Source organism: Sinocyclocheilus anshuiensis, unplaced genomic scaffold (genome assembly GCF_001515605.1).
Source record: "Sinocyclocheilus anshuiensis isolate Anshui unplaced genomic scaffold, SAMN03320099.WGS_v1.1 scaffold265, whole genome shotgun sequence".
Lineage (NCBI taxonomy): Eukaryota > Metazoa > Chordata > Actinopteri > Cypriniformes > Cyprinidae > Sinocyclocheilus > Sinocyclocheilus anshuiensis.
The window spans coordinates 85255-109223 of NW_015536465.1; the positions used below are offsets into that span (position 1 = coordinate 85255).

At 34.6% G+C, this 23969-nt stretch overlaps 1 protein-coding gene and 1 long non-coding RNA gene across 2 annotated transcripts in view; both read right to left on the reverse strand.

Annotated features, from left to right (window-relative positions):
• Positions 1-1616, reverse strand: part of LOC107688238 (uncharacterized) — a 10807-nt gene extending 9191 nt beyond the window's left edge. Inside the window, exon 1 of the long non-coding RNA XR_001634215.1 lies at positions 1606-1616. This is a non-coding gene — a long non-coding RNA (uncharacterized LOC107688238). The remainder of the gene's footprint in view (positions 1-1605) is intronic.
• Positions 1617-1875: 259 nt separating this feature from the next.
• The window catches only part of LOC107688955 (fibulin-7-like), a 25095-nt gene continuing 3001 nt past the window's right edge, over positions 1876-23969 (reverse strand). The window contains exons 4-9 of the mRNA XM_016486840.1: positions 21010-21186; positions 13942-14067; positions 12487-12624; positions 11272-11409; positions 9184-9322; positions 1876-2670 (exon numbers count right to left, since the gene is read on the reverse strand). Of these exons, the coding sequence (XP_016342326.1) occupies positions 2295-2670; positions 9184-9322; positions 11272-11409; positions 12487-12624; positions 13942-14067; positions 21010-21186 (1094 nt within the window). The 3' untranslated portion in view covers positions 1876-2294. The remainder of the gene's footprint in view (positions 2671-9183; positions 9323-11271; positions 11410-12486; positions 12625-13941; positions 14068-21009; positions 21187-23969) is intronic.

Below are 23969 nucleotides of genomic sequence, written 5' to 3' on the forward strand. Positions count from 1 at the left end.
TAAACTTGTACGAACCCGGAAGTAAGAATTTTGGCACAGAAATACTCCGTCATACGTCCAAATTGTTTTTTGAAACTTTGTCCATGCTTAGCATGAGAATCCGACTCTTTAACAGTGTAAACAACTCTGAATGCATGAAACAGCATTGTACCCCCCCTTTAAACTAAAATATGAGATAATTTCCACCCTGAAGTGGGAGTTTGGGGTTATCTATTTGATAAACAATACAGTAAAAACAGTAATATTGTGAAATATTATTACAATTGAAAAGAACTGTTTTCTGTTTGAATATATTTTCAAATGTAATTTATTCCTGTGATGCGCAGCTGTATTTTCAGCATCATTACTCCAGTCTTCAGTGTCACATGATCCTTCAGAAATCATTCTAATATGCTGCTTCGTGGCTCAAGAAACATTTATTATTTTTATTATTATTATCAATGTTGAAAACAGTTGTGATGCTTCAATTTGTACTTTTGTTTGTGGAAATTGTCATACATTTGTCTTAATGTTTATTTGATGAAAAGAAAGTTCAAAAGAACAGCATTTATTTGAAATAGAATTCTCTATTATATTATTATTATTATAAAGGTCTTTACTGTCACTTTTGATCACTTTAATGGCTGCATCCTTTTATATCTTTATAAAAGTCTTACTGACCAGAAACGTTTGAACGGTAGTGTATATGCTAATTAACTTAAAGGGACAGTTCACCCAAAACTGAACATTTTATCAACATTTACTCACTCTGCACTCTGCATGGAACAAACGTTTGGTTTAAATTTAAATAGGTTTACTGTCCTTTTAATAATGAATTCAAATTAACATTTGAAATGGCCTGCATCAAAACAACATCAAAGAGATGAATAATGCTAGCGTCAGGCGACTTTGTTTTAATTTTGATTAATTTATTGGTAATTTGCAGATTGTTCTGTGTGAGATCAAAGAAACCAGAGAAAGACATCAAAACACACAGAAAAAATGAATTTCTGACTTTAATTAAGAAACATTCAACATGTGTGTGCAAGACAGAAATTAAATGCAATAATGTGTGAAACAGCCATTGATTTCAGTATTTGATACCAAACCTGATATAACATGAGCGACAGACGCAAATAGCAATATATATCATATTCAAATGCATAATTACAAAAAAATGCAATGTTCAGACTTCGTTCTTATTATAAAACATCCAACAAACATAAAGGAACAATAATTAAAAAAGGCACTTTTCTCATGTAGGTAGATGCTAAGAAGTGCTGTTGTTCATTTCAGTCTGTTTAAACCCCGTTGATTGACAGCAGTGCATATTTACCAGCTGAAATTAACCATGTACTGAAGCAGAAGAAGGAAATAAAAACAAGAAATGACTTACTGTTCTGTTCATCAGGTTTAGCTGATGTTTGTGTCTTTAGACTTTCATTCTTTGGCTCTTAAACACAGTCCCATTTTCTTTTCCTTACTGATTGTTCGAACCAATTATAAAGCTCCCGTTGTATTTAATTCCCAGCATTTGCAACTTTTTACCACTTGTTTTTTCTTTCACGTGCATTATACGCTTTACTCTACTGTTTTCCACTTGCATCAACCTATATTGCTAAACACAATTAAAAGAAAGGAGATTTGTGAAAGAAATGAGAAATGAGATTTCTGAAATGGTTTATCGAAGGTCAAGTGTGTAATTTTTCTGACCTTTTTTTGATCAAATGTAAAGTTAAAAAATCTTAAATGGTATAACAAAAGTCATTTTAAAAGGTCTTAAATTTGGGGATGGAAAAAAATGACTCATAAATTGGCCTAATGTGATTATTAAACTTTAAATGGATATGATTTAATTAAATACGTGAGTGCGTAAATTAGTAAAAGAATCTGAGGTTTGTTCTGTTTGGACATACAGTATTCATTTTATCTGTGCAGGTCTTAAAAATGTCTTTAAAAGTCTTACATTTGATTTTAAAAACAGATATCTAGCACAAAAGTATATTCAATTGTGACAAGAGAAAGTATTATAACAGAAAAAAATTACACACTTAATCTTTAACCATGAAATGTATTAACATGTAAAGCAAAAGCATTTTATATGATTTTTTATTTAGCGTTATTACCTTAAAGATCATAATTTCACTTCCATATGAGCATGACTTTCCACTGTACTTTCTATATCTTACAGTTTTGCGCTATTCCAGCATCAATATCTGAGAACAACTCTATCAGTCAGCTTTAGCAACAAGGAAAACATTCTTTCCTCTTCAAGTCTAAACATCAACACTCAATTTAGACAGCGACCAGCCTCTTCAGAACTCGTAGGGTGAAATCAGAAGGTTGACCTGCGCCAGATGTTTGGCTTGGAATGCGCGGTCGGCGTATTCGGACATCTCCACCTCCACACTGAGCTCCTGTGGGCCTCGCAGCGGCTGGACCAGGATTAGCTCTCCGGTCTGACGGTCTGAGCGCTGCATCACGAACATGCTCCGGGCGTCACCTCCACCTGCGATGCCAAAGCGAAGGCTGTCCGGACCCGGCCGACCCGGAGCTGTTGCGGTGGCCATGCGGAACAGGGTGGCCGGGGTGCGCAGGTTGGACGGCAGAGACAGGTAGTGGTAAGAAATGGTCTTAGCGGCAAGCGGACAGGAGTGGCTCTCCATGGGACAGGGATTCCTTTCACACTGGCTGTGGATCATTAAACACTACAGATCAGTTCCAAAACCTAGTTTAGTGATCAAGCACACACAGTCCCAAGAACTTTACTTAAGCGATTATCACAGTTCACATTTTTAAGAGCTATGATAAAACATATTACATAATGAAATATTTGTGATTTATAGGTTGCTTGCAAAATAATCTGTCAGACTGCATAGCCACTTTTAAATATGGAACCTCATTTCCACCATAAAAGACAAAAAAAATCATGCTTTGGTAATTCATAATTCTGACATTTATTTCATAGTTATGAAATAAAAAATGTAAATTGACATACTACATCATAATTATGAGTCACATAAATATGACATACTAGGTCATCATGATGAGATGTAAAGTCAAGATTATAACATACCAAGTCATAATTGAGATGAAACTGAAGTCAACATTATGAGACTACTCATAATTATGACTGTCATAATTTTGACTTTTATCTCATATTTGTGACTTCACTGAGGTAAAAAGTCCAAATTAAACATACGAAGTCATAATTGAGATGAAATTGAAGTAAAAATTATGAGATTACAAAATTTTAACTATATGACTTAGTATATAGGCTAATAATTCTGACTTTTATCTCATAATTATGATTTAGTATGTCATTATGAGATACAAAGTCCAAATTAAACATACTAAGTCATAATTTAGATGAAATTGAAAAGTAAAAATGATGACATTACATAATTTGAACTATATGACTTAGTCATAATTATGAGAAACTTGGAATTATTATATACTAAGTCATATATATAGTTACATTTATGCAATCTCATAATTTTGACTCTTCTATTTCATCTTGATTATGACTTAGTATGTTTAATTTGGACTTTTTTTAATCTCATAATGACATACTAAGTCATAATTATGATGTAAAAGTTGGAATTATTATATACTAATTATGTCATAATTCCAACTTTTATCTCATTATTATGACTTGGTATGTCATAATTCAGACTTTTATCTCATAATTATGACTTAATGTCATAATTCTGTTTTTTTTTCATCTCATAATCATGACTTAGTATGTCAATTTTGACATGTCATAATTTTGTCTTATCTCATAATTTACCTAATAATTATCTCATAATTATGACTTAGTATGTCTTTTCATCTCATAATTACAGGGGTGTGAATAAGTAACAAATTACAAATACTCACGTTACTGTAAGCATTTTTTTAATCAGAAATTGTACTTTTTTGAGTAGTTTAAAAATTGTGTACTTTTACTTAGGCCTACTATCTGTTTTTTTACTCCGCTATTTTCCCTCCGTTCGTGGCATAGACTGTAAAAAAAAGATGGACGACGCGTCTCCACTTCCTTCCACCATAGAAAAGTGAAGCCAAAGCATGATAGCCGCTGCCATCTTGAGTAATTGACGTCATTTGGAGCCTGAGTCTGCGCAGTAGAGATTCGCTTGGAGCCAGAGTCTGCGCAGTAGAGATTCGCTTGGAGCCAGAGTCTGCGTTGCTTGGAGTCATGACTCCACCAGGGTTCGCCATGGGGAACTGAACTGAGGAGCAAAAAAGCGGAACGTGACTGACTGAAAGGGAACTTCAATTACCAAAATTACCATCTTTTGGAAAATTGTATTAGAAATGTAATAATTTTTTTTATTTTGACTCAAGTCCCATTCGTTTACATGGAGAGGGCGGGGTTTATGACCTGTACTGCAGCCAGCCACCAGGGAGCGATCAAAGAGCCCACAGCTTCACTTTTCAGGACGTGTGAGGTGCGAGTCGTTACATGTTTGTTTTAATTTTATTTTTATCCATCAACGTGATTGGATAGAGAGAGCAATCGGTCCCGTGACTCTTGTCAGATCAAATTGCTCATAGAAAACTATAACCGTCAGCTGCTGTTAATCATGGCTGCTGGAAGCGCATTCAATCATCAATTCAGAGTTATCAGCATCTTCCTCTAATATGTTAAGGTAAATTTCAGATTTCTGCTTACTAAATGATCTGTATTTTCTAGTCTATCTACAGGGCCTGAAGTTTGGCATGAGGTTGCGGGTATTGCGTACAATGTTAATTACTCCCGCGAGTGTCACGTTCATAATGCGGTAAATTCCACTCCCATTTACTTGAGTTCATAGAGAGATGCACAAACATGATCAAACATCTGCAGCAGTCACTGGAGAAGTCGACTCATTGACTCCTGATGAGTTTGAGTCCTTCACAGCTTCTATGAAAAAGTGTGTTTGGGACTCTTTAAAACGCTTTTTAGCAAGTGCACACGCGCAAAAACATTTTTCAAGTTCAACACTTTTATCTACAACAGAATGGAACATTTTTTGTTCCATTCTGTTGTAGATGCTGCTGATAGATTGTGTGCCGCGTGTGTGTTTTCTTTTGAAAAAGTCTACCCGGAAATACTTCCCTATTTAATGCAATTTTTTCCTTACAAATTGTATTATCAGCAAAACAAGCTGTGTAAAAGGTAGGTGATGATGCCCCCTTCTATATCAATGTGCATTTATGACTAAATTGTAACAAAGTATCATTCTCATTTCTTTACCACAAAATTATAAATCTGCCACTGTTTGGGAGAGAAATTATTTTTTTAATCTCTCTTTTTCATCCATCTCATTGTGTGTGATGAACTCTGGTATGAGTTTCTAATGGTTTTGTTTTCTTTGCATTGTTCTAAACATTAATATTTTATGTGCAACAATAGCATGCTTTGTCTCAGTGGCCTTACACCTGATTTTAAATCTGTTTTTTCAAACATTATGATTTAAATGGTTATGAGTGTACCGAGAATAACTCATCTTTCATCTTTTCATCACTTTTCATCATAAAAGTTTTTCTGTGTTGTTTTGATGTATTTTAAAGAGTTGGCTGTCAAATTTAAAACTGCTGGATGATAGATATTCTTCACTCTTTCTGACAAACAATGAAAGATAATGTGAATTACAGTATGTACAACGTTTTCTAAATGTTTAAATTGCAGTGTAGAGTGTTTATTATAAGGGGTTTAATCCGCAGCTCAGTACTCACTATTGACTACTCATGAGTACTTTTAAACAAGCTACTCTTTTGCTCTTACTCAAGTAGTTTTTTTGGACAAGTACTTTTTACTCTACTCACACTACATTTTTTGGAATGTAATGGTACTTTTACTTGAGTACATTTTTTCAGTACTCTTTCCACCAATGCATAACTATGGCTTAGTATGTAGTAATTTTGACTTGTTACTATGAATCTCATAATTTGGACGTTTTCTCTCCGAATTACAGCGTTTTAATCTCACAATAGTAATTTGTCTAAGCATTTGGTTTGGTTAAGCATTTTTTTTCCTTATGTAGCAGAAATAGGCTTCTATATTTAAATGACTGTCAATGGAAAAAAATCTTTTTGCTTCCAGATGGTGTAGTTACCAGCATCCACCAGCAGGGACTAACTGGACCATGCTAACCAGCTAAACCCTGATTCCTTGAAAAATTACTTCCAGTGCCTGCTTAAAAGGATTTTAAGCAGGTTTAACAGTGATCAATCTCCTTACAGTTTATTTTCAGTATTCATATATTCAATATGAAATGCATACTAACATACTACCATGCCAGAGTTATGCTTTTACATATTTCTGGTGCTTTTACAAAGAAGCATGTGTGCCTGAAAGGTTTAGTGACTTACAGATCACAGCTTCTCGCATTTAGCAGAACACAAAGGGCCTATTCACAGCTTAAAAACAGCTTACATAATAAACAAGCATAAAAGTGTCATGCAAGAAAAACAAATGGTTGTAACCCACTTAAATTACACCGCAAGCAAGTGGCCAGTGATTTAGAGGAGGCATTCGTGGCCCCCAGCGCTGTGAGGGACTCCAGGAGACAGACATTTGTGCTTGCTATAGAAACACAAGCTGAAAAACATGCTTTGGTCTGTCATTTTCTCGCGTTTTCTACTCCAAATCATCACATGCAAAGAAGCTTTAAGAATGCTATTAAAAGAAAAATGAAAATTCTTGTCATTATATACTCACCTGTTGTGCTGTTAAAACTCAAATTTACAAAATCATCACATAGATCTTTTGTATAGAGCAATAGTTCAAAGTGACCAAAGGCAGATTCGATGTGATAAATATCGGTCTGTTCTCCACTCAAACACTCAAAGTTATTGTATTATTTAATTATATTGTGAGTTGTATGGACTACTTTTATTATATATTATATATATACAATAAAAAAATATATATATACATGCATTAAATAAATTATTTTATATATATATATCAATTACTAAACATAAATATGAAATATAATAATATATATTTATTAATAATAATACATATAATAAATGAATACATATTAGGGGTGGGGGAAAATTGATACAGTATAGTATCGCGATATTTTATGCGGCAATACTGTATCGATACATGGACGCCAAGTATCGATCTTTTATTATACCATTTGGTAGAGTAATAAAATCAATTTTTTTACAGTCCAGTAGATGGTGGTGTTGAGTTTTTTTCTAAAATCCTTTAATGCATGGCAAGCCGTTGATTATCCCGCTTATTCCATGGTCATTTGCCAAGTTATAGACAAGTTAAAACTAGTATTGCTCTTTGCAGCACAATATTTGACCGACTAGGTAAAAATTACGGTTATTTTTGTCAGTTTCAGAATTATAACATTTATTTTAATTAATTATCGATCGGTTGTTCGAGTGAGAGAAAGAGAGGAAGATGACAGTTGTGTGTGTGACCTCCTTGTTGCTGAGGAATATAATGCAGTGATCTAAGCGGTTTTATTATTAAAAGTCGCGGGGCAGAGTTGGCAGCAAGTTTATGTTGGCCTACTCCTGAACGTTTCTGTGTGTGCAGCGGGGTGTCCGATCTCTCTCTCTCTGTGCGAGTGTTGTGTGTGTGCGTTTGTGTGTACGTACACATTAAAGCAGTGGTGCATTAATATAGAACGGTGATTAAACTGACTTTTTACGGTTTTAATGCATATCTGCCAGCTAATCAGAATCAAGAATTCCAACAGACCGTGGAATGAATGAAAGTAAAATACTCTAAGAGCACAGCAGTGCGTAGTATACCTGTTGTAGCACATTGTTCACTTTAAGAGTACATGTTATGTTTAATTTAAATGTAACATTTTTATTTCAATGTAAGACTATGTTTTATTTATTTTAAATTTAACAGTAATTTACTTTCAAATGCCCCAATTGCTGAAGGGTCTGCACAACTTTTTTGTACAAGTTTAAGTTGCATTAGCACAGTAGCACAGCGGTGCACCTGTTTACATTTAATTAAGACTGTAATACAAATAGTTGAGTTTGCCAGGTGCATACAACATTTATGACAGGTTTTCATGAAAGTGTTGGTCAGTTTGTCTGCTTGACAATACCATTTTGCACTGCAGCAATAAAATTGAAGTGAGATAAACAAACTGAGAAATGTTCTTTTTAATTAAAACAGATGTTGCCAAAGTTTTCATTTGGGGACATAAATTGAAGTTGGAAAAAAGGTAATAAATTGAAATATATCACAGAATATCACAATATATTTAAAATCGCAATAATATTGCATCGTGATAATATCGTATCGTGGGGCCTCTGGTGATTCCCACCCCTAATACATATACATTTAATTATATACTGTTTATTTTAATTATAAATAATAATTGATATAATATTTACATTATATAGAATTTTGACTTGCTAAGTCATAATTGAGATTTAAATTAATTTTCATGAAGATTTACATAAGTCAAAATTGTGAGATTATTAAATTATTTTTAAAATCTACTTTTTGTCAGAACTGACCTTTTATCTCAGAATTTTGACTTAATTCTTAAGATAATTTTATCTCAGAATTTTGACGTAGTATGCCATAAATCCAACTTTTATCCCATAATTATGATTAGATTTCTGTTCACTTTTCACTTAGTTTAGTAACCTGCTAACGTCAGACTTATTCATAAGACCACTTATATTGGAATCAGTTGTCAAGTCTCCGGTGTGGTATTTACTTGTTTGTAAAGCAGGTTCCATTAGGCCCTGTCCACACGAACACGGTTATTTTTAAAACCGCAGCTTTTTCTACGCGGTTTGGCCATTCGTCCACACGCAAACGCAGCACCAGGTTACTGATTTTTGAAAACGCCTGCCAGGGTGAAGATTTTCAAAAACTCCGGTTGCAGTGTTGGCGTGTAGACAGCGAAACCGAGGAGTTTTTGGCTTGTGACGTCGGAGCCTGCACTGTTATCTCCGCCTACTGGAAACTTTTTCAGGCTTCTGATTGGCCAATATGGCTTTTACGGTTGAGATTATATCGCCACCTGTTGGTTTGGCATGCTCTTGACAGTGCTTCATAGCATGCGTTTGCGTTTTCATGTGGACGGAGATTTTTTTTAAAACGGAAGAAGGAAAAACTCCGTTTTTAAAAATACCCGTGTACGTGTGGACATGGCTTAGAGTTGTATGCAGTAGGTAATAAGGCAGCTCACTAGGTGTGCATGCTGTATGCTCACTCACAAAGGTGACGTCTTCACGTAGCTGACATTGCCGTGCGAGCGTGGACACTCGGGGTTAACGCACTGGAAACCTCCTCCGGTGTTGATACAGGTGGTGCCACGGCTGCAGTTGTGCTTTTGTGTAAGACATTCATCCACATCTGGAGCACCCGGAGGAAAGGGACACATTAGATTCAGAGAGGGGAGAAATAATAGAGTGAAAGAGAGTTGGAAATGCTGGCTACACGAGGCACTGTTTGTTTGGACTTTAAATCTGATTTGCGTACAGTTCTCTAATGGTAGACGTGTTCCTGGCTGGATTTCTGAGTGAGATCATCTTTGTAATAGTGTCACCTGTGTTGAAATACTTGGTTTACATGAAAGTTTTCAATCACTTGTGCAATATCTAAAATCGATGTGTCCTTAAAATATACTTCTATAATTATTATTCAAAATCTGTATCTCATGATTAGTACTGACCCGCATCATTGCACATCCAATACTCCATAGCATTACATACAATTTCATGCAAGTTATATGCATACATTTTACATACATCAATTATTAGTATCTGCATATTGTCTTCATACCTTATTTTATATATTGCTATCTTTGTTACCCTGTCTATTTGCTGTATATAGACAAACATTCGTAATCGAGCCACATTTCTTCCACATGCCCAATGAAACGCTTTTTATTTTAGAATAAAATATTATTTTATTTTATTTTTCTAAAATAGAAAGCATTTCATTCACTAGTTGCAAGAAATTACTTTCAGATTATCTATATGATAAAATATTTAATTTAATTTATTATTTTATTCTAAGATATTCATAATTTAAACTAGAAAATTATCTGCTCTTTAAACACATAGTTAACTCCTGAAACTCCTGTATTCAAGTCAAATTTCTTCCACATGGCAGAATAAAATATTTAATTTTCGATTTGAAATTCAGAATAAAATTATAAATATTTTATTTTATTTACAATTTTATTCTAAGACCATCAGAATTTCAACTAGAAAGGTAATCTGCTGTTTAAAAACAGTTAGCTACACAACAAGTTACTAATACAAAGTAGCAAATGGCAATTAAACTATTCAAGGAGGAAATACAAAACATCAGAATAATGGCATTTATTTTTTGCTTCATGTAGCACAAAAAAAAAAAAAATTGACAATACATACAAATAATACAACTGTCACGTTGCACACACACGAGGGACGAGGAGACAATGGAGAATATGTTGACAAGACTTTATTTACAGGAACCAAGGGAGACGAACTCAGGAAGACGTTTACAGGAAGACGTACAACAGCGGACAGAGAACTTGGGACTGGGAACACATTTTATACACACACACAGGAGGAGGGGATGACGAGACACACATGGGAGCAATAAAACCAAGGGAAACACCTGGGACAACTGAAATAAACTAATCAGGACAGGAACAGGAAACTAACCAAATAAGGGCATGGGAAGGCACATGGGGAGCAGGACACACACAAAACATGGAACAGAGTCTGACAACAACAAGATACCCTAATTTAAATATCAAACTTACACTACATAAATATTAGGGATGGGTCACGAAAATCGACTAGTTGTCCAAAAAAAATGACAGGTCGATTAGTGATGTCAAATACATTATATATTTTAGTTCACTTTTTTAGTTTTTTTTTTTCTTCAAATTAATGCTACTACCGAAAATAATTTTTATTTTATTTTATTTGCAAGATTGATTCATATCAACACTGCTGGATGATCTCTCACTTTTGTTCTCCAAATGTTCCTAAGCCTCACCAGCCAAAACCTGAATCAACCGCTTCTCTTCCATGTCCTCATTATTTGTCTTCACCTGCCCACTTCATTTACCCCTGGAGGTCTTTGTAAGGTGTCCAAATTACTTTCACAGAGTATGTCCTGCCTGTCGCTTTTTTAGATTCACATTCAAACCACTAAAAATAGAGGATCTTTCAGCAAAGACGTTATACGGGTTTGGACCGACATGAGGGTGAGTAAATAATGTCAGGATGTTTATTTTTAGTTGAATTATTTCTTACTGTCCTGTGACATCAGGCTGTAAAACACTACAGGCGTTTGTCACTCACCCTCACAGTTTCTTCCATCAGCGAGCAGCTTGTATCCGGTGGGACAGGAGCAGTGGTACGATCCCGGGACGTTTACACAGGTGTGACCACACAGAGGCCCACCACGGTCAGCCTTATACACCTCACATTCATTCACATCTGGGCACATGCACACATAATAACTCAACATATGATTACATGTGTGGATTTGACAAGAGACAGTGACAGAAAGGAAAATAAAATATAGGGTACAACAGGGCTAAAGGCACACCTTAGAGAAAATATTCTTTGAACTACTCCTATAGTATATAATTGCAGAAAACAGACAACACATCTTGTGGGAAAATAAATCATAAAAGTGTTTGTTTTGTTTAAAAATCACGCATTGATACAAATACTCAAGTAATATGTTTTGCATAACGTCTAAGTTAATGCTGTTCAAAACAACCACTTCAGCAAGGTTTGTGCTATTGTCTGTTTATTTTGATAAATAAAAGATTTATTTTTGTTCAATAAACATAAAAATGTTCATTTAAAAAAGTAAACATTCTGAAAGCTGTGAAAGAGATCCCATAATAACTTAATATGGCTTTATAGTTGTAACAATAAATATGATATTTCATTATATGATATGATTCATATCGTATTTTTAAATATGCTGGTTCGATTGTAGATATGGTGATGTTATCACCATCTGAATCTAACCATGTCATGTCAACAAGTGGAAAAGTCAGCCTGTTATTTATTATCATGTCAATTATTATGCCTGTTGTACCCTACTGTAAGAAGCTACACCTTTGATGAAAAAGCTAATAATTAATGAAATCATAAAAATTTAAAATTATAATTAAAAATATAAAAGCAATCATAATGAAACACTAAATATGGAATTCAATTTTTATTTTTTTTACCTACATGTCATGTGACCATTAATCAAGAACTGTAAACATGCGAATGTGTTGTTAAATTATTGAAATATTAACTGTTTATAGTAAATATTTTAGGTTAGAGGGGTTTGGCTGACAAAAAGGTTTGGAAATCCCTGACTTAAAGAGTTATTTTTACCTGATCTGACATGTTAAAGTGGCCCTTATGTCATCTTATAATTATTGTTAATAATACATTTAGCATTTACTGGTATAATCAGTGTAACGGACAGCCTCCAGCAGTTTATTGCTTTAATGCATCCTGAGATCTTTACCAAAATCCCTATATGTGGTTGTTTGATGGACCCACCCTGACAGATGCTGTTGTCTGAGGTGCCGCTCATGTGGAAGCCAGCGTCACAGCTGCAGTGCTGAGCTCGGTCCACTTTGGCACAGCGGGGCTTGCGGCTGAAGGCCGGGTCATTCATGACGCTCCACTCCGGAGGGGCTGAGAGACACAGAGAGGAAATGGAAAAGAGGAGGCTTAACCTCCCACAAACACACAGATATTCACATGCATGCTTTCATTTAAAGACCGGAACACAGGTTAAAGGTGAAGTGTGTCATGCTTCACTATTAGCAGCTCCATTTGGAATTGCAAAAGTATTTTTTTTTGCATTTTCTGAAGAAGTCCCCACCATGATGTTAGTGGGTTTTTAATTTTTAGGCATGGATGTGTGGTTTATATCAGGGGTGGGTGATCCGTCCACTACCTACTTTTCAATCTAATCCAAAAATGTTGTAACAGTGTTGGCGGTAACGCATTACCAGTTACGTAATCAGATTACTTTTTTTCAAGTAACTAGTAAAGTAACACATTACTTTTCAATTCACTTTGTTTTGCCATTGATTGACTGACAGCTCTCCTGTTGAGAGAAATCAGGAGTGAGTGCAGAGGCGTTGCGTGCGCCTTGTAAACATGATTGTTACTGTAGTTATACACTAAATGTGAACATGCATTTACTCACATCACTCGCACAAAAACAGATTCAGTATTCCTCAAAATGAATAAAAACAGTGAAATGCAAACTCTAAATATGCAAACCTGCAATAATTAAATGATAAATAACACAAATATCCTTTATGTATTTAATCCCATTTTAATAATCAATGTCTTTGCTGCTGACATTTGATGATCCAATTCAACCATACTAATAAGCAAAAATGATTTTAGATTTTAACATTTGTGTTTCATTTTTTTTTATTGCTGAAGAGTGTTGAACTTTCTTCTCCTGCATCCTATTCTTCATGCAGTCAGAATGGTTTGTTTGAGCTGCGCCCTCTACTGTACAGACGAGAATTTGCATTTCCTTCTGCCTGTTGTATTTGCATGCAATTAGTTACTTTTTTAGGGAGTAACATGATATTGTAATGCATTACTTTTAAAAGTAACTTTCCCCAACACTGGTGGGTAACCATTTTTTTTTTGTCATACTATGGAAGTCAGTGGCTACCGTCAACTGTTTGGTTGCCAACATTCTTCAGAATAACTACTTCTTTTGTGTTCAGCAGAAGAAAGAAACTCATACAGATTTGGAACAGCTTGAGAGTGAGTAAATGATGACAGAACTTTCATTTTTGGGTGAACTATCCCTTTAAAAACTAGCATAAAATAGAATCACAATAAGATCGTGGGTCACCGATCCTTCCTGAAATAATATTTTAGTCACATCACCCACCCCTAGTTGATATGTTCCAGATTCCCTTCTGTCCCGTCCTCCTGTCTGCCGTTGACACGTATAGAATAGATTAATGAAACACAGACCTGTCTGCGTCTGGTATTGACATTGACTCCCGCTCCAGTTGTGTGGACAGGTGCACTTGTACTGGTTCAGAGCCTCCACACAGGTGCCGCCATTCTGACACGGGTTACAGGTGCACACGCTCACATCTGTGTGAAAGACAACAGTCTTATGTACTGACCAATGTTTGTTCTCTGATTAGCTGGGATCAATGATGTTACAGTTCACAATAAACAGGTTTAACGGCAAATCATCCCAAATAAATGTTGGCCTGTTTAACATTGTAAATCTGTATTGTATAAAGCGCTATATAAGTTAAGGTGACTTGACTTAATGCTACTAATCTTAAAATTAGAAATTAAAATATATTTGGTATACAGAAAATGGATCCTATTTTTAGGACAATTAAACAAAAGATTTACATTACCAAAGTGAACCCAGGCCTTTCCAAATATTTTATGGAATTAAAATTAACATAAAAAATGTAATACAATCATTTTAACAAGTGATTTAATGCAACATAAAGGCAATACGATAATTATTATAATTGTATAATTATTACACAATAAATAATTATATGCTGTCATGAAAATAATGTCACAGTGCAAAATATCTTTTCGTTTTTGACTTTTCTTTTCATTTTTATGGTGAAATATGACCCCAAAATGTTTGGTTTCATTAGATTCACCCTGAATGGTTGTGTTTTGTAAAGCCACTAAATCAGCTTTTTATTTTTTGCAGATTTCATTATTTTTGATAGTTCTTTCTATGGCAGTTTTTATGAAATAAAAAATAAATATAGTAAAAAAGTAATAAAATATTTTTTATATATACAACTTAAATCAATGATTTAAATCAACATAAACTAAAGGCATTCTGTTTATTTATTTATCCATCCATCCTGTCATGAAAATAATGTCACAAAGCAAAAAATAATAATAATAATTTATTTTGATTTTGGGGTGAAAATGACCCAAACATGTTTGATTTCATGACATTCATCCTGAATGGTTGTGTCTTGTAAAGCCACTTATTGTATTATCTAGAATACCGTCTTTATCGTGGATTTGCAGTCCTAATTAAGGCAGAATGAAAGAAATAGTTGAAATGTCCCAGATTCTTATCTCCGTGTCTGTACAGAGCTGAGGATTATGTGTCCATGGAAAACGCCTGAATTGTTGACGGAATTAAACGAGCCCACATTCTTCCCTATTTCCTGTACAGAATGGCACAGTAAAATGAAACCGATCTCCTGGAATGTTAACAAACAGAGGAAGGGAATGTTGAGTGGCTTCTGAAACCAGTTCATCTAAACTGCGTTCTCTTATTCGGCCGCTGTCACATTCACAGTATCTGATCGTAAACGGTTGTGAGGTCGGTTAGGTTTACAACAGCTACTGTGCCATGCAACATCTGTCTGCAGCAGCTGCGGGAGGCAAACTTCCATCTGCTCTAGATGGGAATTTACTGCCGCTGCTGTAAATATCTGTAATGGACAGTGAGAGCATGCTTGAGAGGCCCGTGGACAGAAGAAGTGTTAACACATGTTCACCAGAGATGAGCAGATAGAGCACTGTTAGCTACACATGTTAAGGCAGAGATCCCTGAAGAGCTGATGCAGTGGTGCCTCAAACCACTTGCTTTTGATTTGATTTGTGGTTATTTCTATAATAAAAGAGTAGTGATGTAAGTATAGGGTGTAATGCTGTGGTGGAGTATCTGGTTTAGATGATTCATAAATGTTTTCAAAAACAGAGTTGGGGGTAACGCATTACAAGTAACGCGAGTTACGTAATCAGATTACTTTTTTCAAGTAACTAGTAAAGTAACGCATTACTTTTTAATTTACAAGAAAATATCAGAGTTACTTTTTCAAAAAAGTGTTTTCCCATTTATTGTTTTAAATGTTTTCCCATTTATTGACTGACAAGTCTCCTGTCCGCATATTGGGAGAAATCAGAAGTGCAGAGGCGTTGTGTGCGCTGTGTGAACATGATGCTACTGTAGTTCTAGACTAAATGTGAATGTGCATTAATTCATCCCACTCGCAAAAAAAACTGATTTAGGCCCCGATCACACCGAACGCGTTTTTTAGGTCTGAAAATGCGAGGTGCACCACACTGCCTTTTTTTGGTGACTTTTAAGTTGAGTTGCTTTTTTTCAACTTCAGGCGCAAAAACGCGAGGCGCAGCAGGCGGCGAAAACGCGAGGCGCACAGGGCGCATAAACAGCGCGCAGAACGCTCACTGCCAACCGAAAACAGTTCAAAAAAGGCGTTCTGTGTGATCGGGGCCTTAGTATTCATCCAAATGAATTAAAACAGTGAAATGCAAACTCAGAATATGATGCAAACCTGCAATAATTAAATATGTTAAATAACACAAATGTATCTAATCCCATTTTATTAACTAATGTCTTTGCTGCTAACCTTTGATCCAGTTCAACCATACTAATAAGCAAAAATTACTTTAGATAAACTAACAATTGTGTTTCATTTTTTTTTTTATTGCTGAAGAGTGTTGAACCTTCTTCTCCTGTGTTCTACTGTACAGACGTGAATTTACTTTTGCTTCAGCCTGAGGTTTATTCATTACACTTTTTGGTGTGAAAGGGCTTTTACATTTGCTATAAACAGAACTTCTTATATTAAAAACAATCAAGCCCTGCTCATATTTAAAAAGTAACGCAAAAGTAACGTAACGCATTACTTTCCATAAAAAGTAACTAAGTAACATAATTAGTTACTTTTTAGGGAGTAACGCAATATTGTAATGCATTACTTTTAAAAGTAACTTTCCCCACCACTGTTCAAAAATATGCTGAAGATTGTTCGGACAGTTTGCATCATTGTGGAATACTGTCAGAAACAATATGCTAAGTAAAATGAAGTGTAATCAGTGTATTAAATTATCAATTTCAAATCAATGCATAATAAGGAATGTATGATAACGAATGCTTTGAGTTCAGTATCAGAATGTCAGTGACCACAGAAAACTCTTTTGACCTGTTTATTTGTTTAAACGTACTTACGGTGGAAATAAACACAGCCTTGCACTCAAAAGCAGATATGTGAAGCAGTGTTATTTTAGTTTTATTTATACACTATTATAGTTTTTATTAATATTTTGTTTTTATTGACATTTATTCATTTGGCAGACGCTTTTATCCGAAGCGACTTACAGTTGAGGAATACAAGAAGCGATTTATCATAAGATGGCAATAAACGCGAGAAGTACCCATTATTCAAGTTGTCAGTCTTCGTTCAAAATAGTAAAAGCTAGGACAGGAAGGGATAAAGGATATAATAGAATAGAAAAAGTGAAGGCATAGAATTATTTATTTGTATTTTTTTTATGAGGATGCAGTTAGATGCTCACGGAAGAGATGAGTTTTCGGTTGTTTCTTGAAGATTGTGAGGGATTCGGCTGTCCGGATGGAGTTTTTTGTTTGTTTTTTTTGTTTCAGTCATTTTTCTGTGCCTTTATAATTTTTATTATTTTTTAAATTTTAATTTCTCTTTTTTTCCGTTTTGCTGAATATGTCAACTTAAACTTAGTTTGTTGCCATGGCAACTTACTAATATTTACTAATATTTATATTTGATCTATTTATATTTTTACACTAATGTGAATAAAATTGAAGTGAAGATAATTGTGTGAAGATATAAGTGAAGATAATCCCTGTGTTATGGATAAACAAAAAAAACAAAAAAGAAATTAAATCAATATATAGATATATATATTTCACATTACAGTAATGTGAATGGGGGTGATGTGCTTAATTGTTATGAAAATGTCAAAATGCAATATATATATAATACATGTTCTACATGTTCTACATTTAGAGTGAATAAGTAAAAGGAGGTTTGGAATCAAAAGTTTTGACTTTCCAGCCAAAGGAATGTTTCTTCGACAACAGTGCTCACGATCCTTCTCCTGTTTATTTTCTTTCCCAGAAGGCTTAAGTGCGAGAATTTGCAGATGTAAAAGGTTCACTTTAGTCCCCAAAATATATCAAAACTGCCTATGAACATAGTTATGCTTTTTTCACCAACTCTGAAAGGTGCTTTCGGACCTTAAAACTCTCAAAATAGACTCACTTACACCCGCCTGCAGAAATATAGACATTACATGGTCTGTGCTGCCTTTAAACCTAAACGCTCCCCTCAAACACACGGCCCTTTCAAACACACTGCGGCACGCTCGCCCCGTCCCACTGTACCACTTGGAATGTCCCGAATGCTGCCAGCAGCGATATTAAAGGAAGTCATCAATAGCATGCTTAGCATAGTTGCGTGCTATCGGACCATGGGCCGGCTTAATGAGATGTGTGCATGAGCTTAACCTCTGACCTCTGAGACTTCATACAAAACACAGACTGAGGTACTACCAGTCTAAAGTCTGGACACTTCTATTTATTCTTTATTAGGATTTTCTTATTTTAGAATAATATTAAGGTATCAAAGCTATGAAATACCACAGATGGAAGTATGTACGTAGTGAGCAAAACATGTGAGAAATGAAAACTATGTTTGAGCCGTTTAGATTATAGCTCTGCTCATGAGGTGCATCCTGGGATGCTTTTGAAAACTATTGAAGATGTGTGATTTTATGGATGTCCGTTTCTGCTTCAGAGTGGAAAATAAAACAGATTAGATTAAAAAAATATATTGTAATAAACAAAAATGTGAATTTTGGGATATGAATTAATGAGAAATATTGTTGTAGTCACAAGAAATAGTCACAAACTTTATGTATGTATGTATTTATTTATTTATTTATTTTACTATAGGTATAAATGGGTCCTCATACTCATGCATAACATTGGTTTCAGCCTTGGGATTTTTTTCTCACAATTCTGAGTTCATATCTCACAATACAGTCTTTTTTAAGAATTAGTTTTAAGATATAAACTAAAAAAGTCAAAATTGTGAGATAAAAAGTTGCAATTGTAAACTGTATGCAATTACGAGTTTCTAACTCGAATTCTGAGAAAATCGCAATTACCTATTTTATTTTTTTATTCCATTGCAGAAACAAACTTCTACAAATACTACTTGCTTCGTTAAAAAAATTATTTAAATAATTTATGAGAAATATATTTATAAGAAACTTCAGTTTTAGTGTATAAGAAATAAGTATGCAATTTATGTTGGTAATATTTTACAATACGGTCTCATTAACGTTAATTAATAAAAATGCAACTGTTCATTGTTAGTTCATGTTAACTAATTTGGTTAACTAATGTTAACAAATAAAACCTTATAGTAAAGTCCTACCTATATTTGTCAACAGTGTTATTTTAGTATCACTGAGATACTATTATAGTTTTTATTCATATTTTAAATATTTTGATTTTATTTAAAGTTTTAGTAATTTTTGTTGTGTGTTTTTGCCGTTTTTTTATTAGTTTTTATTCATTTTTATTTGAGTTTTATTTTTAGTTATTTTAGTACATCAAGTTAAACGGAATGAAAATGAGAAATGTTTCCTTGGCAACTAGCTGAAATACAGTAGGTTTTTTCATATGTATTTTATTTTCAGTTAACTTAAAACTTGAAAAAGTTTTCGGTTTTGTTAACAATAACAACCCTGAACTGAAGATTTTAGGTCAAATGTTTTTTAAGATCATGAGAAACATGAGTTCAGTCAAGAGTGTCCAATCTTTTGAGCGGTAGTGTATTTGCAGTCCGAGTTGAAACTTGACCTATGAAGCTGGATTTTTTTACAGTAGCCAGTTGAACCCGAAGCATGAAGGCCATTGAGACGCACCATGGACAGGAATGCAAGTACAGGTGTTTTGCTGCATTTCGGGACATTTAATGCTTCTTTAACGAGAGCTTCATTCAGTGCAGCTCAAGAGTGAAGAATGCCCCTCTTTCTTCACTGCTCCTTATCTTTCTGCCTGTGTGTAACTGTGTGTGTAGTGCTGGTTTTGCTAGCTGTGGTGTTCACAGTCACTTTCTTTCACAAGCACTGGTATTCAGGCTTTATCTCGGTACTGTCACCCTGAATGGGATTTCAGATTACCCAGCTCGCAATACAACAATAAAACGGTAGTCTCGGTGTCTTAGTCCAGGAATTCTGCTCAATAACACAGATATAGTTACATGGTGAAATGAACATAGCAGCTGTGGGCTATGTATGATGATGATACATTTTTTTGAGTTTCTAATCCACTACGACAATAAGTTAAAACAATTCTCTGTTGCAGGAGTCTTCAATCTTTTCAGGTCAAGAATCATGTGCCACATTTTATTTGTTATTTTATGTACTATAATATTTGAGCAATCACGTTGTGTGATTCTATCAGCTGTTTTGCGAACGAATCACTATTAATCTAATCGGTCAAATGGGTTCGCAACAAGAACTGAAATAGTTTGCGATTCAGATTGATTCATTCGGACAGTTCACTCACGCAGTGAATAGTTCGGACGGGTTTTTCACCCCATACCGGGATCCTTTAAAACCCGCGTCGGCGATGAAGCAGCTCTTTAGAGCTTGTGAATGAGCAACACACAGTATTGCAGGAAAAGACCATTTATATCCATATATCGAAACATTAAATATGAGTATTATAATATGGGGGCACTTTGTGATGGGGCTGTGCCATAGTACTTATGAAAGGCTAGAAATGCCTTTCGATGATTCAATGATTCACTCACTTGTTTCGTTGCTGAACAAATCGACGTTTTTGAGTGAATCGGTTGAATCGATGATTCACTCATAAAAAGCACACACTTGTTTACTTGCTGGATGAAGGTGTGTTTTTGAACGAATCGATTGCATGAATGATTCAGTGACTCTTTCCAGAATGAATCAGACACTTGATTCGTTCCTAAACGAATCAGCATTTTGACTCACTCATAATGGCAGTCACTTGTTTCATTCCTGAAACAATTAGTGTTTTTGAATGATTCAATGATTCACTTATAAAGACAGTTGTTGGTTTCCATCCAGTTTGAATTAACGGTTTTGAATTAATTAGTTGAATTAATTCAAATGAATTATATACATTATGTAGTGATGTTGTAGTGAGGTTCCACGATTAACAGTGTATGATACACATTAATTTGAAGCTTTTCAGCTCACCTTTGCAGATGACACTGACTCCGCTCCAGGTACCGTTCTCATGGCACACGCGTGTTCCCGGTCCTATCATGCGATAACCCTGAGAACAGGTGAAATGGACCTCATGACCCACCAGGTACTTTGAGCCAAACTTCCTCCCGTGGGCCGGAGCCAACAGAGGTGGACACGAGGATTGAGCTAAAGATGACATGAGAGGAGAAACACATAAAGAGAGAGAACAGGGTTAAATGAGGGCCAGGATTCCTGTGCTGAAATGCTGGGATATTTTGCCCGAAGGCAGGCATGTGTTACTCTGAATGTGGGAACAGTCATGAGAAAAGATGGGAAATGACTTATTTCATACAGACAGAATAGGCGAAGAATACAGAAAAACAAGACCTGGTGCTTGTATGTTGTTTATGTCGTATTGAAGTAAACATGAAATCGAGGTCGACTCTATATGCTTTATTAATACACATTCCTGGTCATATTGTGCACAATTAATGCACAAAAAAAATAAAAAAAAACGTTTGCTTTTGTACATCAAAATGCTAGAACTTGCTTCTGAAAGTCTTCAAATAACCAAAGACTCTTATTTCTCAACCAGAGTTTTTATAGTTAAAACAGGAGTTTTACAGCTAAAAAAATATATATATTTTTTTGTTACTTAACTGGTATAAACCTTAACTGAAACAAAATAAAATATTAAAAAACGGAAACTTATTTTAATTTGAATGCAACGTTTCTCATTTTCATTTAGTATAACCTGATGTACTAAAATGACAAAAATACACAACTTAAAAGGTAAATGTAACGTTACTACAAATTAAAATGAAAACATATAATGAAAAAATATAAAAATAAATACATTTTAAAAAACAAATAAAAAACAATGTTTTCAATCCTGCTCTATATATTTTTTTCTTGAATATTCTGTTTTATTCCAAAATATGTCACATTACAGAGGTAAATTAGACTGTTGGTTTTAAACTTTAAACTAAACCAGCTCTGTAAAAATCTTAAATATCTCCAAAATATCTAAAAAAATAAAATAAAAAAAATTGTGGTATTATTTAAAAAAACAATACCATTTTCTGTAAATGTAACATTCAAAGTCACATTTAAAACTGTAAATGCCGTTCTCTTATATAATATGTGAAAAGAAACAACAGATGGATTGATGAACAGCATGATGGATTAATAATAATAATAATAATAAAAAGTCTGGATAAAACCGACACTCGGAGCAAAAAAAAAAAAAAAGAATATATATATATATATATATATTTATTTATTTTTAATTTTTTTTTTTTCCAAGTAACAGTGAGCATGTTGTTAGAGGCACTTGTTTTTCTTAAGTCACATTGGGAAATGAGAAGAATGCACAATCCTATCACTTCAGTGCTTTGATGAGCTCTCATCAACTAAGATGATCTGTAGTTTGTCAAAGAATCTACTTAATTTTGTCCTGCCAAGCACTGGCTGCTACGAATGCCAAAGTAACCCTTGATCATTCCTGCCGCCAAGCCCGGTTCATGAACTGTGCAACAGCTTGGGCCAAATGACACAGCTACACATCCGACCCGTTCACATCATCCGTAGAGTGCGGAGCGTAATCGAGAGCTTGGACTCCTTTCCAAACCTGAAGAAGCAGCCAGACCACTCTTTTTAAAGGAAGGAAGTAATTTCATGCTTATAAAATACAAATAGATTTCGAGAGATCTTTGATTTGTTGGAATTCTGAAGCTCATTTATTAGGATTAATAAATCCTCTATGTGAGAATTACTTTCCAAAAACAAATTTTTTATTGGCTGAATACTTTTGTCGCCAAATGACACATGCTCTTTCATTCAATAAACATATTGCAGAGCAAAAATACATGAGAAAGTGAATGAAAAAACTGAATTCATTTTCCTAATTCCAATAAAAGACTTTAGCCAGACACCATATTTACTGTAAAGCTGACGTGTATCATTTCTTCTGTGGTCAAATATTTTCTCCTATCCTAGTTTCATATGCAAAAACATTGCTCTGTTTGCATCCCGATACAGCAACATTGACTCAACCAATGGCACAATCAATATTTTCACAATTTTGTTTGGTGGCGCTAGAGGTGCAGACTTTTTATGTGCACTTAAAATGCATGAATATATTTGTAATTGTTTTTCAGTTGAATGATGAATACTGAAGTACACCGCGGTGCAACCTGTTGAACTGTACGTTTACCCCCTTAGTGTCTCATTTTATACATGTAAAATGATATTTACTATCTACCCTGACTAAAGGTGCATTTACATTAGTGAAATTTGAGGATAATTTTCCATGCAAAAAGGCCAATTGTACATTGTCAATAGCAAGATTTTGCAGAGCAACGCTAAATGTGACTGCACCTTAAGAATATTCATCTTCCAATTAAGGGCAGCTTGCATATTTATTTATTTTGTTGGTTATGTTATTTTACTCATTTATTTATTTGTTGCATTATGTATAGACTCTTTCTGTGTTTATTAAAAATCAGCTTTTATATTTACATTTTCAATTTTTAGTTTAAGTTTTAGTCATTTCGTTATGAGTTTTTTAGCTATTTAGCTTTATTTAATTTTTATGTCAGTTTTAGTAATTTAAGTTACTACAGTTGAAGCTGTAAATAAAACAAAGATTATTGGAGTACGTAATACAAGAAAATACTATTTTAGTCTTTCTACTTCAACATTTCATGTTTAAAGGGGTCATATGATGCGATTTCAATTTTTCCTTTCTCTTTGACGTGAAACTGAAGGCATATCACAAACAGAACAATGGCATTTCACATGCTGACGGCTACAGTGAGCGGAGGCCAGCGGCTTGAGTGAGCGGCGACGAGCGGGCTAGGGTAAGCGGAGGCCGGCGGCTTGAGTGAGCGGCGGTGGGTGAGCTAGAGTGAGCGGAGGCCGGGCGGCCTTGAGAACGGTGCGGCCAGCGGATTCGCCAAAGGAGGGGT